Source organism: Centrocercus urophasianus, unplaced genomic scaffold (genome assembly GCF_019232065.1).
Source record: "Centrocercus urophasianus isolate 14NV4802_14NV808 unplaced genomic scaffold, USGS_Curo_1.0 seq_20, whole genome shotgun sequence".
In the NCBI taxonomy this organism is placed as follows: Eukaryota; Metazoa; Chordata; class Aves; order Galliformes; family Phasianidae; genus Centrocercus; species Centrocercus urophasianus.
The window spans coordinates 19,910,019-19,924,577 of NW_024884756.1; the positions used below are offsets into that span (position 1 = coordinate 19,910,019).

The following is a 14,559-nucleotide window of genomic DNA, read 5'->3' on the forward strand; positions in this document are numbered from 1 at the left end:
TCCAAAATCTTTTTTTTCATTGTTGCACTTAGTAAGTTGCTTTCAGTTTTTTATTTATGATTATATATTTCAGGGCAGCTTGTTTTCCATAGCTTGCAGTTGTTGCATGAGAAGGGATTTATTCTGGTACAGTACAGTGCATAATGGGTGCCTAAGGAACAACACAAAGCAAGGCAAGTCTGACTTTTCAAGAATACGTACCCAGCTTCTTGAGCCTGACTTGCTAAGTTTTTTTGTTTGTTTGCTTAAGAAGTGGATGTTTTGCTGGAGCTGGGGCTCTGAATTCATGAAGGCTTAGACAGATGAGGTGTCTTACTCCTCATTTACATTCTGCCTAGTAACTCATTTATCTCCTCTCTCTGGCAGGTCATATTCTCTAGCAGATCTTGGACTGCTGACTTGCAGCTCTCGAGTAATCTGCTTGGACATCTTAAACTTTGGGAATCATCTGTGGTGCCTTTCCCATATGTAGTGTTTGTTTAATTGCTGATACCTTTATCTTTTGTCACTCCTAAAATTCTTATGAAAAACTGAGAAGCATTCAACTGACGTCCTCAGTGCTTCTCCTTTATTTCCTACTAGAATCCTCTTTTTCTAGTGCTCAGCATACTGTGCTTTCCTTGCAGTCTTTTTCAGCATTTTTTTTCATGTTGTATTGTTACCACCTCCAACCTTTACCCTAACATAACATCATGCTTTCTTCTTAGACAACTTACTCTGCTTTTTGTTTGAACAATTTCCTTCTCCAAGAGATTAGCAATTGAACAGTGGCTGGACTGAATATCAGTTGGAGCCCTTTGCTTGTCTTGTACCAGCTTAACAGCCAGACATAGCGACATCTCAAATTATCCACGAACTGCATATACAAACTCTTGATGTTTTTCTTCTTGTGGTCATACTGATTTCTGACTCTTGTTGGGTTGGTGTCTGACACCAAACTTTTGAATATCCTATTTGATAAGACTTTTGGAAAGGTTGTAACACAAATAAACTACATACGTTTATGATGATAGGAATGTGGCTTATGAATAGTGAAGAATAGAAACAGCTAGACAGTCCAGAAAACCTCTGGATCTAGATTATCACAGCATATGAAGAGATGAGAAATTTATAGGTGCATTCACAGTTTTCTTGTGTGAGTGAAGAATGTTCAATCTGTACACCTCATTTTCCTTTCAGAACAAGTTGCTAGAGGTAAATATTATCAAAATACACAGAATTTATGAAATGATTAGTCTCTATTACTACATCATCCACTTAAAAAAATCTTTCTGTTCCACTCATTTTAGTGACTTGCTTTTGCACTAGACTACTATTAATTTGCTACCTATAACTACAGAGCCTAAATTCCATGCCCAGGGTGCTCCCTGTCTTGTCTGTGTTCCTGTAGTAACTTGGGTTAGTTGGTAAAACTTGGTGTTATTTGGAGACTTAGTCTTTCTCTCCTTCATCAAGAGAAGTGTTCTACTAAGAAACCAGCAACATGGGATGAAAACCCTGGTAGAAACAATAGGTACTTCTTTTTATAGCTTCTATCTCTTCAGAAACACACAGTGCAGCCAGAACGTGGCAGTAACAGATTTTTTTTCTCTTGTGCTGGGACACAACATTCTATTTATCTCTGACAAGTGAAGGATATGTTAGACAAACTGCACTATTAAATACAGAAAGCCTCTTTTAAATAATGTTAACACTTTGACACAAAAAGGGACAAGCTATTCAAACATAAGACTGATAAATTTCTGCCCTTAACTTTGTAGTGCACAGAAAACAAAATCCATGAGTATAGTTTAGTGGCTATACATTAAAAATCCTTTCTCCTTCAATCTTCATACATGACTTCTTTGGAAAATGTAGTAGTTTGTAGATCACTTACATCATGTTTCTAATTTACTGAGAACCATTTTTATTTTCTGCTCATTCACCATTTCTAAGACTTAAAAAAATAAAATGAATTACTGAAGTTCCTCCTTCAAGTCAGATTCTTTGAATCCTGTAGTATGATTTTCCATCACTTTTTCTAAGTAATAGAACCACAAAATGGCTTACACTGGAAGAGACCTTAAAGATCATCTCGTTCCAGCTCCCATATCATGGACGGATTTGCCATCCTCTAAATCAGACACTAGATCAGGTTCCCCAGGGCCTCATGCAACTTGGTCTTGAACACCTCCAGGAATGCGGCATCTACAACTTCTCTGGGCAAACTGTTTAGCACCTCACCACACTCTAATTTCCTCCTTATATCTAATCTAAATCTCCCTTATTTCAGTTTTTAACCATTCTCTTTGTCCTCTCACTATTAGACTGTGTAAAAAGTCTATCTTGCTCCTGATTATAAGCTCCATAAAGGGACTCTTTTCTCCAGGATGAACAAGCCTAGCTCCATCAGCCTTTCTTCGTAAGACAAGTGCTCCAACCCTCTCGTAATCTTAATGGCTCTTCTCTAGACCTGCTCCAACAGTTCCACATTCTTCTTGTTTTGGAGAACCCAAAACTGGATGCAGTACTCCGAATAGGACCTCAGAAGGACAGAGTAAATGGGGACAAGCACTTCCCTCAGCTTGCAGGCCACCTCTCTTTTGATGCAACCCAGAATGCATTTGGCCTTCTGAGCTGTGAGTGCACACTGCTTGCTAATGTAGTGCTTTTCATCCATGAGCCCTTTTCCAGAGGGCTCCTCTTAGTGAGTTCTTCTCTCAGTTCATATATATATCTGGTTTTGCCATAGCTCAAGTGCAACACCTTGCACTTGACCTTGTTGAACCTCATTAAGTTCGTGTGGGCCTAATTCTCAAGCTTGTCAGGTCCCTTTGGATGATGCCCGTTCCTTCTGTTGTACTAACTTCATCACTTCTTACTGAGAGTGCACTTGATCCCATGATTTATGTTACTAAATATAAAGATGTTGAGTGGCACCTGTCTGAAGATGGACTCCTGGTGGCATCTCATCACTGACCTTCGCCTAGATACAGAGCCATTGGCCACAGCCCTAGCTGTGACAGTCGAACCAATTGTTTATCCATCAAATAGTCCACCCTTCATCTAACTGCTCTTTTAGTATTTCTGTTTGTATAACTGGGTATTTGTCTATCAGCATATGATAACTGTATTCTAAGATTTGATATTGTAAAGTAACAGTAAAATATAAACCTGTGAATTACTATAATATATAAAGTTAAATCTTAGGAGTCAGTGTGGAAGGAAAGGACCGAAGATGTTGAATAGCACAAGTTTACTAATAGGACTCATAAGCTGTTCATCTCCACTTGTCTGACATATTTTATTAGCACTAAGTTAAGTTTTAATGAAGAAAAATAAACTTAAAAGTACACTCTTATTAACCTATATGCAATAATCAAGCCCAGTATGAATATTGCTCTTTAAATTGACCCATAGAGCTTTTCAACGTTTGTGATGGAGGACTTGATTTCCAGGGAAAAATATGAAACTCATAGCTACTAGCAAGATGAGTTTTGTGCCTTGCTAGTTAGTTTAGCACTTGTCTATGTATTTTGTGAAAACTGTTGGTAGCTCCCAAGGAGGGTGACAGGGCATGGAACATGTACATTTGGCCTACAGAACTTAACGTTTGTATTGTGAACTGTGTTGTTTGGACATAACCATATAAATGAGCATGGGGATTTTGACACTGAAGTTGACACATAAGTTTATTACATTTTGACATATAAGTTTAGGGGACCTTAGCTTGCTTACAAATGTACGTGTTCTAAGGCTAGATTATGTCATGTTCTACACTGAATTTTAAAATTAGTTCGCCTTGGTTAGAGAATTTTGCTCAAGTTTCACTTCACTGTCTTCATCATTTGCTTATGTAGGTCTATCCAAAAGTAATGCCTCCTATTTATTTCTGTGGAAACTAAAACAAATTGAAAGTGCTCAATAACACCATTTAATAGAGCAAATTCTCAGCTACAAAACATTCTTTTTCAGCATAGTCATCTCCATTAGATATGTATTTTCATCAAGAGCAAGAGTGCAAGAGTCATAAAAATGTGCACCAGTAGAGGTGACCATCAGTTTCCACTGCTGAAATGTACCACTCAGCAGTTCACTACACTCACATTCACTGTTTGGTCTCCATAAACATTTGGCAAGCGTTAATGAATGTTAATGGTGCCATTTATTCCACACGGAACAATTCAGTGACACACCTTTGTTTCATAGGCACTTCCATGTTAGACACCATTTTGTCAGACTACCTCTCCGCTGCCATCTGTCACATGGCAACAAAGTGTAACAGAATGTTGGTGGAAAGGTTCAACCTCTATTGTCATACTATCAACATTTACCTCTTGGATTGTGGGCCACCATAATAAAACAGGAGACGTTACTTTTGGAGTGGCCCTCATGTTTTTAGTGGATAAGAGGTAAAACTCCATAATCAGGATCTACATATCTATGTGCTAGGTTTGAAATAGCCAGGGATCCGTATGTACCACTCACTGAGGTTGAAAAGTGATACACGTTTTATTAGCTGATTGTAAATAAGTGGTACATAGAGGACAGGAGCAAGGAAACTTTTGCCTTTCTCATGGCTAGGAGTATTTTCAGATGCTTCCATGTTAAATGTTAACGTACACGTTTAGCATTGTTCAATAGTGTAATGCTATTCCATGGAACTTTATTACTTATTATTATTTTTGTCCATGTTGTTTAAATTCCCTCACAACTCCTAGTTACTCATATGCACTTTACAAGTTGTACTTGAAATGCTTTTTTAGCTGCTTTTCTTTGGGGTATCCATAGTGTGAAAACCTGATAATTTGAGACTCCTTGTTTAAATAAATCTTCCTATGTGCCTTGCCCTCTTTCCATATATATTTATGCATTTTTAAGGACTTTATTACATTTTTTTTAGTAGGTTCCTTGGCATTTGCTACTCTTGATTTGTTGTGGTGATAGCTGATTATGGTTTCACTTTCAATGTTTAATCTGTATGTTATTTATTACTGTAGATCCTATTTAAAGTATGATGAACTTTGCAATGTAATTTTTGGTATTTAATGATCTAATTATAGCAACTGAGCAAAGCACCATCCAACCGTAGTTTAATAATGTCCCTTGTTTGCTCTAAAAATAGTTGTACTATGAGTTAATTGTCCAAAGTGTGGAAGCTGCTTTCTCTAGATCTTCCTTTTTGATCAATTTTATATGGAAATCTCAAATATTTTGTAGCTTTTATTGCTATTTATAGCTGTTTTTGCTTCTGAAGAAGTGTATGTATAAACTTCAGGATTAAATAATTATACTATCATTTTGACTTGCTTGTTGCCTTTCAAACCTTGTTTCTCTTCAGTTTTACTGACGTTGTCTTTAAATGACTGCAAGTCAGCGTTGTCCTCATTCCGCTATTTTTTCTGACATCGTAATGTAATTGTCATAACCTTTGTTCAAAAAAACTTTGCTGGCATATTTCTGTACATAGCTTATTATAATTTGAAGATCTGCGTAATTTAACTTTTTTTTTTTTAATAATACAACGTATTTACGCATCCACACATCTACACTACTCCCAAGCCTACACTGTATGTCTTATGTTGTACAAAGTGCTCAACTTCCTTTAGAACTTTTGATAGTGGTATTGTAAAAGGTGGCATTTTCATTTCATATTTCTTGTAAAGCGTCCAATCTTTCTGCCTTGTCTGTTTTTTTATCTTATTTCTGTTACATATTTCAGGAAAAAAGCAAGGCATTTCAGAACTTCAGAGCTACAGAATAGGAAATGTTGCTGGCAGTATCTTAAAATTTTCCTCCTTAAAGTCAGTGGAAATATAGGGAGTCCATGCATGATAGAGATATAAATCTTATGTTTGTATCATCTGTGCTACTGTCTGTATGTTTTTCTGCCTTTTGAAGCTATAATCTGCTTCAGGTAAGAAGTCTGGATTCCATGTGACCAGTGTTTCACAGGAATTTGTTTGTGGGTAACATACTAGAACTCAGATGTGTCTTCTCCTGCGTACAGGCTTGCATGTAATTATGCCTAGTCACTGAGTGACAATTCCTGCCTTCCCACACAGTTATTGGTCTGCACAGAAATCACACAGTGCATTGTGAACCATCCTTCAGAAGAGAGATCACAAGCTTGAAGACCATAATTTGGGGTTTGCATGCCTAAAATACTAATGAATTCTCTGTCTGTTTTGTCTGTGCTTCATTTCTCCGTGTTTCTTTCTCACAGGGACACTTACAGGACAAATTTTTGAAGGCTTTTGCAGTAAGAGAGAAAATAGTCGCTTTGCAGCAGGCAGCTACATCTTATAGCTGTGCATTTTTTCATATTTTTTTTTAAATGGCAGATGTAGATTTCTGCAAACTGTACTAATCCTTTTAGCCTAGAAATTCTCCTTTTGGATGAATGCTGGACACTGGCTTTTTAACTGCATACTGGGATATTTGAGAGGAAAGCCTTGCTTTCATGTAGTTAACTTTTCCACAAACTTTTTTTTCTCTTTTTTTCTAGCTAGTTATGAGTTAATCTGTCCTTAAGTACTTTAATGAAATCAAAATTTCTTGGTTGTCTTAAAAGGAGGGTCTCTAAAAACCTGCTGCTAGAAGTCATAAAACAGTTTAAGATGTTAGAAATTTCCTGTGCTTCCTTTGTTGTTCAGATGAACTTCAAATTCCCCTGCCCTCTGCCAAGATAAATAAGTGAGAGAAACAAACAAACCAAACCAAACAAAAATATTATCTAGCAGGGGGCAAGGTTAGCGGATGGAAAACAAATGCTTCAGGCAAATAGCCTGACAGAAGTTAGTAGGAACACTGGGGAAGTCCAGCACTCTGGATGATAAAATCCCTGATTTTGCATACAATATTTGATATAAACTTGAGTGAAATTTTTTATGTAAGTGTAAAATATACAATTACTTATTTATGGGGGAAAAATGTAAAAATTACAAGCTCAAATTAGATACTTCTGTCTTTATTTATAAAAGTGGCTCGATATTTGACCATCCATTGTCTTAATGGCTGTCGAGGAGTAGTCAGAGTCCTGTAACTGTCAGGTCGTTTGATGAAGGCACCCCAATGCAGACTCCATGTGTTCTACATTTCTTTTTCTGTTGGATCTACCTGGCCTTTTTCACACGTCAGGACACAGAGTTTGAAATTTGAAACTGCTCAATATAGGGTATGGTCTTTCCATATGTTTATGTCATTTCTGCAGATTGGAACTTCCAGAACAGATGGCTTGAAAATTTTGAAGAATCAGACTTGGACACTCTGTCTTAAAAGTCTATGAAATGCATTATTTAATTACTGTAGTGAGAAAGTTGGTTCAATGTGCAAGAAAACTTGAGAGATTAAAGTCCAGCCTTTTTTTGTTTATTCTACACGTATTGCTTTATATGCCTTTTTAATTACACCTCTTTCTTTTAAGCAATTTCTGATTTTTTTTCCTTCTGATTTTCTTCTACAACAGTGTTTCTTTCCCTCTTCTTTGTTAAATCGTAAGTTCAATTTTGAAACATTTATTCTACATTCTGAGTTAAGATGATGAGTAAAATAGAATAATATATTTTATTTTGAAGCAAGATTTCTTAGCAATAGAATATTTGGAGAAATGAAATATGAATTGCACATACTTCTGGGAATTTGATTGACTTTTAAAATACTGAAAAATGGAAAGAAGATGCATAGGAAAGTTGTACCTCCTTGTCTAGTTCTGCAGGCAGTGAAAATTATTGATGCTTGTCCTGCCCAGATTTTTGCTTTCCTTTTTTAAGATCTTGGGGCTGCTAGTTTCTTACTGTTAGTGGCTTAAATGGAAAGTATTCAGGGTTTTTTTTTTTTTTTTTTTTTTTTCCTGGCCTCTGGGAAGAACTAAAATCCCTGTGTTTATAAATCAGCCAGGAAAGGCAATTTGAGCATAACTGAGGCAGCCTATTTTTTTCTTGCAGTCTACTAATAGTTATAGTCGAGGCAAATTAGCTGGTATTAGGAGTAAGCTTTAGAGTGCATGGTAATGACAATGGTAATATTAGCTTGCTCTCAAATAGCAGCTCTTTTCCTGTGTGCTACTTTCTGAGAAAAAATTTAGGGAAAAAAAAGAGGATGACTGGCTAACCTAATGTATAATGATAATAAAATAAATGCTAATAAAAATGAAGAAGTACCCATTCAAGCATTCTAATCTTTATAGGATGTTAACATAATTGCATCTCTAGCATAGTCTTTTAAGACTTGAATCATCTACTTTTAGGAAGAGAAGTATTTATTGCAACACATTTGCAAGGAAAAATGGGAAGTTGATTTGGTCCTTTTTCATGTGTTTCACTCCGTTTGGAACAAGTATATTCCCAGCAAATCTTACACTTGACACAGCAGAAAATGTGGACTGAGCAACTTTTTCTAGTTAAAATCCCTCGAAGATTTCTCTAAATAATGAGATTTACACATCACATTCAATTCATTAAACTAAAAATGTAAAAAATGTTCAAATGGGTCTTTTAGGTAACTGCCTGTCTGTTGTCTCCTGCTGCATTTGAATCCTTTGCAAGGAAAGGAAAAATTGTAAAGCATGTATTTTACAATGTAGCACGTGTCATAGCTATGAGCTGAGATGATCAGTTGTCCAAGATGTGCACAGGATTTATATCCCTATACTGAGAAACTTAAGTGAGAAAACTCTCAGAGAATACAAACTCTTCTATTTTGTTATTTTGTTTTGTTTTAGCTGTGCTGCTGTAGTCCAAGGCCACCTCCAAGGCTTTCCTTTCCCCAAGCTGAATGGCTGCAGGCACCTCATTATCATGACTTGTGTTGCTGTCTTCAGCATTTTAAAAAGTCTTTTTCTATTTCTCCAGCAATAAGAATCTAGTCGTCTGCACTGCTGCTCTTAACCCTTTTAGAAGGAGTTTCTCTAAAACTCATCCATCAAGGGCCTCAGCATGGGCTGTACGTGCTCTTGCTGTAAAACATGCCCAACACCTAACTTGATGAGTACTTGGAGAAAACTGTAGTTGCTGGTGCGTACTGGCAGTTTCCTTAACCAGTGTACCAGCGTGGTTTCTCATCCTGGCATAAATGAAAGCATGTGGAGAAATATATAGAAAGTCACTTTGGTCTTACTTTCCTCTTCCATGGTGTCATTCCTTTCTGGTGCTTTAGACTATAAATTTCTTTAGATTCATCCTGACCCACATTTATCAGAGAGACTGATGAAGCTGTCCCTGCCCATTCGTACTCTCCAGAGTAGGACATGCTTTAGTCTGGCAGGCTGTTCTGTCTATTCAACTGTACAGCCCACCACCCCATTCACTGTGCAGTCAGCCACACTTCTGAATTCCTGTAAATACTGCAGGAATTTATGTACTTCGTGCCGATTTATCCTTATCAGCAGACCACAATTTTTGTGTATCTGGCATAGAGGTTTAAGTTGTTGTGTATGGGTTAAGACCATGCTGCCAGCACGCTGCGTTGTTACCAGTCCAACTTGTTTAGTGGAAGGAATGCTGCCAAAGCCTACAAACGAGTAAAAACAAATAAACGAATAAAACCAATCATAGCCATCAGCCACAGTAGTTTTGCCAGTATTGATGCTTAATTTAATATTGATGTGGTCTTTTTGCCTTTTCTATTAAATGTAAGTACTTGGCTGTAGCTTAGGCTGGTGATGACTTTGGATTCACTTTCTCTGAAGCCTGACTTTTCTGTAGAGGACTCTGTTTTGAGGATGTCAGTTCACAATCAGAGAGATTTTCACCACTTCGTAAGTGTCATAACATGGATGGCTGAATTCCATGTGGAAATCCTAAGCTGTTAGCTATTTGTTAGCTGAAGTATTAAAGAAAAACATCATGGACTTCATGCTGATTTGCTGTGCTGGGCCAAAGTTTGAACAGAACTGTTGTATATATAATTACATAAAGAGAAGCAATTTTTGGAGAAGAGTAAAATGAAGAGAGTAAGTAAACATGCTTTGATGTGTAAGTGATTTTCAAATGGAGTCCACTTTTCTTGTTCAGATGTTAGGACAGCATATGTGAACAGGTTTGTTTTTTTGATATTTAATTTTTTAAAATTAATTTTTGGTGGGGGTATTTTTGTCACTAGTTGGAGGAAATCAAGTGCCAGGAAGTACTGTTACAACTCCCAGCTGATTTTTCTACCAACTTTGGCATAAAACAAATAAGGAGTTACAGTAACAAGTTAGGACAACAGTTTGTGGCTCAGTGTTCTTTCAATACTTGAAGTAAGCATTAGTTTAGTAAGAAACGAATTCAATCCTGACCTGCAACATTTTTCTTTAAAGAATGAACTTATGACTTAATGAGAGGTTTTCAAATGTTCTTAATTTTTTTGAGTGGAGACAGGTAGGACATGTAGCATATTTCAGTAGATACGCATTCCATTATAAAGTGAATAAAGTGCTTAATCTGATTGACTGATTCCGTTTCCTTCAGAGAAACGAAACAAAACAACGTCTAAATTGACATGCCTTCTTTCCAGCAGTCGGTATGCAGTAAGATTTCCTCATCCTTTCGGTTTGAAACTAAGCATAAGCAGGTTCAGCCCAGGATTCACCTTTTCAGGAACTTAGTGGATACCCAACTCTTCAGGACTATGAAACAGTAACATATGTTAAATTCTTACTGAAATTTAGTAGTCAGAATGACAAAGATATGTCATGAAAATTTGTGTTGTCTCCTTCCCTCCTCTCCCATCAAACATTCGTAGTAGAATAAAGAAACTGCTAATCTTACTGAGATTAAAAAAAAAAAAACAACAACAATAACTTTGTCTACCTTGTACTATGTTTTTTGCATGTACATCTTACAGAACATTTTGTTTTCCTGGTTTCCATGTGGTGGTTGTTCCCCATGTCGATGTTTTTGGTTCTATACCTGTGTATATGTGCAATTTAAAAAAGAAAAAAAACAAAACAACAAAAAAACCCAACTTCATAGCTCCGGTTCTTGTAGTGACAACTTGAAATTCTGTAGCATCTCCTATTTCTGTTGTCTACAGAGCTGTGAGTATCTTGAATCAAATTGCTATTCTCTTAACTAGCTCTGAACTTCCATAGTTCTGCATTTGTAGAGTCCTTCAGTTTCATTGCTTATCCTCTGTGGTTTCTTCTTTAGTTTATGTAAGAGTATGCTGTTTATCACAGAATCATGGAATTGCCTGGGTTGAAAAGGACCGCAATGATCATCTAGTTTCAACCCCCCTGCTATGTGCAGGGTCACCAACCACCAGACCAGGCTGTCCAGAGCCACATCCAGCCTGGCCTTGAATGCCTACAGCGATGGGGCATCCAAAGCCTCCTTGGGCAACCTGTTCCAGTGTGTCACCACCCTCTGTGTGGAAAACTTCCTCTTAATATCTAACCTAAACCTCCTCTGTCTCAGTTTAAGACCGTTCCCCCTTGTCCTATCACTATCCACCCTCGTAAACAGCTGTTCCCCTTCTTGCTTATATGCTCCCTTCAAGTACTGGAAGGCCACAGTGAGGTCTCGCGGAGCCTTCTCTTCTCCAAGCTAAACAAGCTCAGTTCCGTCAACCTTTCCTCACAGGAGAGGTGCTCCAGCCCTCTGATCATCTTAGTCGCCCTCCTCTGCACCTGCGCTAAGAGCTCCACATTCTTCCTGTACTGGGGGCCCCAGGCCTGGATGCAGTACTGCAGATGGGGCCTCACAAGAGCCGAGTAGAGGAGGACAATCACCTCCCTCTCCCTGCTGGCCACCCCTTTTTTAATGCAGCCCAGAGCACAGTTGGCTTTCTGGGCTGCAGGCGGACATTGCTGGCTCATGTCCAGCTTCTCGTCCACCAAGACCCCCAAGTCCTTCTCCTCAGGGCTGCTCTCAAGGGGTTCTTTGCCCAGTCTGTATAAACACCTGGGATTGACTAGCCCAAGAGCAATACCTTGCACTTGGCCTCATTGAGCCTCATTAGGTTCTCATGTGCCCACCTCTCCAGCCTGTCCAGGTCTCTCTGGATGGCTTCTCTTCCCTCCAGTGTATTGACTGCACCGCTCAGCTCGGTGTCGCCTGCAAACGTGCTGAGGGTTTGCTCAATGCCATCATCTGTGTCATTGATAAGTGATTATTTATCAGTCCATTACAACTCGTTTAAAATGGATGGACCAATCTATTCTATAGATTCTAAACTGAAGATTAAATTTATGGATATTTCAGCTTTTTTTATTTATTGCAGGTAATTAAAGTGTACAGTGAAGATGACAGTAGCAAAACTCTGGAAATCCCGAGTGATATAACAGCCAGGGATGTATGTCAGCTGTTGATATTGAAGAACCACTATATTGATGACCACAACTGGACACTGTTTGAAGAACTTACTCATACAGGCTTAGGTAAGACATTCTGTACAACAGTATGACAGTAAATAAAGTTGTTTTGTTGTTTTTTGTTTTTTTTTGTTTTTTTTTTTTTTTGTCACATAGAGTTGTAATTGTAATAAGCTTGGTTAGAAAAAGAGATGAAAGAGTGTGTGTGAATTTGTTCTTGAGGAGGGGATGTTGTTTCTGTTTCCCTTATTTTTGATAGCATTTCAGTAAAGTGAGTTTTGTGACAGTAATCTTGTCTCACACTGCTTCATCTGCATCGGTAAGAGAGATTTGGAAGACAGTGGCCATTAAGATTCTCTTTGGAAATTCTTCCTTGTTCTTCCTTGCTTTTCTTTGGCAGTTCTTCCCCTTTCACTGGTATTTACTGCTTATCTCTAGCAGGAGTTGGGATATTTTTATTCCAAATAAAATATTTGTTATTCTCAGCATGTCTGAATGAAATCTCTGACATCAAGGACAGAAAGTGGTCACTCTGTGCTATCCCTTTTGGACAGCTGAACAAGTCTTCACAAACAACATGAGAGAAGGCTATCTATTTTTTAGTGTAACCAGTTTTGCTAGATTTATTCTGACTTTGGGAGGGTCCAGGGAAAAAGCAAAACAAAATCACTCTTCTAAATTTACAGTTGCAGACCAGAGAACTGTGCTGAAGTGATTTTATGCTTAATATTCTAAATTGCTAGAAATGAAACTCCTTGAATTCCTTCCGCATCACCAGTGCTTTCCTAGAGAGGAAAATAAAAAAACAACCAACCTCTATGTGTATTGTGCAGACATACAATTTAAAGATTTAATACGTGGTTTCAGTTTATGACTATAATTTTAACTTCTGGTTTCTGTTCCTTCTCATATAGAATATATATAGAATAATTTTGCAGTATAAAGCACGTTAAGTCAAGTTAAATACAGAGAGAATAAGAATGATTGCAAAGATGTGAAAAATACAGGACACAGGAAAGCCTGTGCTCAGCAAAAGATGAATTAAAAAGCCTGCTAAAAAAATGTATTATTAAATTGATACTCTAATCAGATGGTTGCACTTCCTTTCACAGTCCTACTGTTTGGGATTCTGTTGTGTTTGGTTTTTGATTGGAAATTACATCAGAAAAATCTAGCAAGATTCATGCCATAAAAACGCATATTTTGAATTTCCTATCAGTCAACATTTTCATACTAGTTTTAAGCTCTACCACTGTGCCAGTTACCAAAGCTTTTTCTGCAACCTCATAGGCAGACTCAGCAAATACTAGAGCAAGGAGAGGTTTGAGAAACAAGTCTGCGGGGGACTTGCTGCATTTTAAAATATGTAGAGAAACTCCTTGGATGTTTTAATTCTCTGAAGAGAGCACTGATACCTGGTAACCACAGTACTGTCAATTCAAAATGAAAAGAAATAAATAAACATTAAAGATAAGTTTCAAACATATTATTAAACTCTCTCACTGTGTATGTATCTAACAGAATCTGCATGAGTCTGCATTCATGCATTTGTGTAAAATAAACTTGGCTGTGAATTTCAAACCTGTATTATGTTTAACAGTCATATTTTAAAGATGAACTATAGAAGCTGAAAGTGTTTTTTGCCCTTTTCTGCTCCTTTATCCTATCAAGACAGCCACAAACGCTTTCCTTTTTTTTTTTTTTTTTTCCGTGCTTTGTAACATTTCAAAGATATTTATAACCTTTTGCACGGAATGCATCAGTTGTGAGATCTTCCAGCTCAGAGTAGGGTCAGAGTTAAATCTGAATCGAGACTGTAAATGACTGACTGGTACAGAAGAGGGAGTATAAAAATGGCTTTAGACAGCACTGCTATATAAATACCAGAAGTGTTTTTTGTAATTTATAGTGTGACTGCTGTCTAAGTAGTGTGTAGAACTATTGAAGAATTCATTTTTGGCAAAGTATGCCAGAGTAATAGTGGCATTGTTTCTTGAGGTTTGTTTAATTGCAGAGTACGCTTTCCGTCAGAGAGCATGATTTGTTCAATCTGAATTATTTGCTGGGAGCTTTCAGTATCAAATTATTTGTGGAGCTCTTGTGATAGCTGGCAATCAGATGTGCAGACCTGCATTCACCGGGCAGTCCAGCTGCTTTGGGCGCAGGTTTACAAAGAAGTGAAGTGCTCATTTCTGAAGAAATTTTTTTTCCTAGATGGTGAGAATGGGAATTCAACACTATTGGCCAAGGAGAGGAAAACCTGAGATACCTTTGCTGCTTTTTAT

The 14,559-nt window shown here is 37.5% G+C and overlaps 1 protein-coding gene across 1 annotated transcript in view; it reads left to right on the plus strand.

The window, feature by feature from the left end:
* GRB14 (growth factor receptor bound protein 14) overlaps positions 1 to 14,559 on the plus strand; it is a 66,765-nt gene that overhangs the window by 27,467 nt on the left and 24,739 nt on the right. Inside the window, exon 4 of the mRNA XM_042822392.1 lies at positions 12,184 to 12,340. Within this exon, the coding sequence (XP_042678326.1) occupies positions 12,184 to 12,340 (157 nt within the window). The remainder of the gene's footprint in view (positions 1 to 12,183; positions 12,341 to 14,559) is intronic.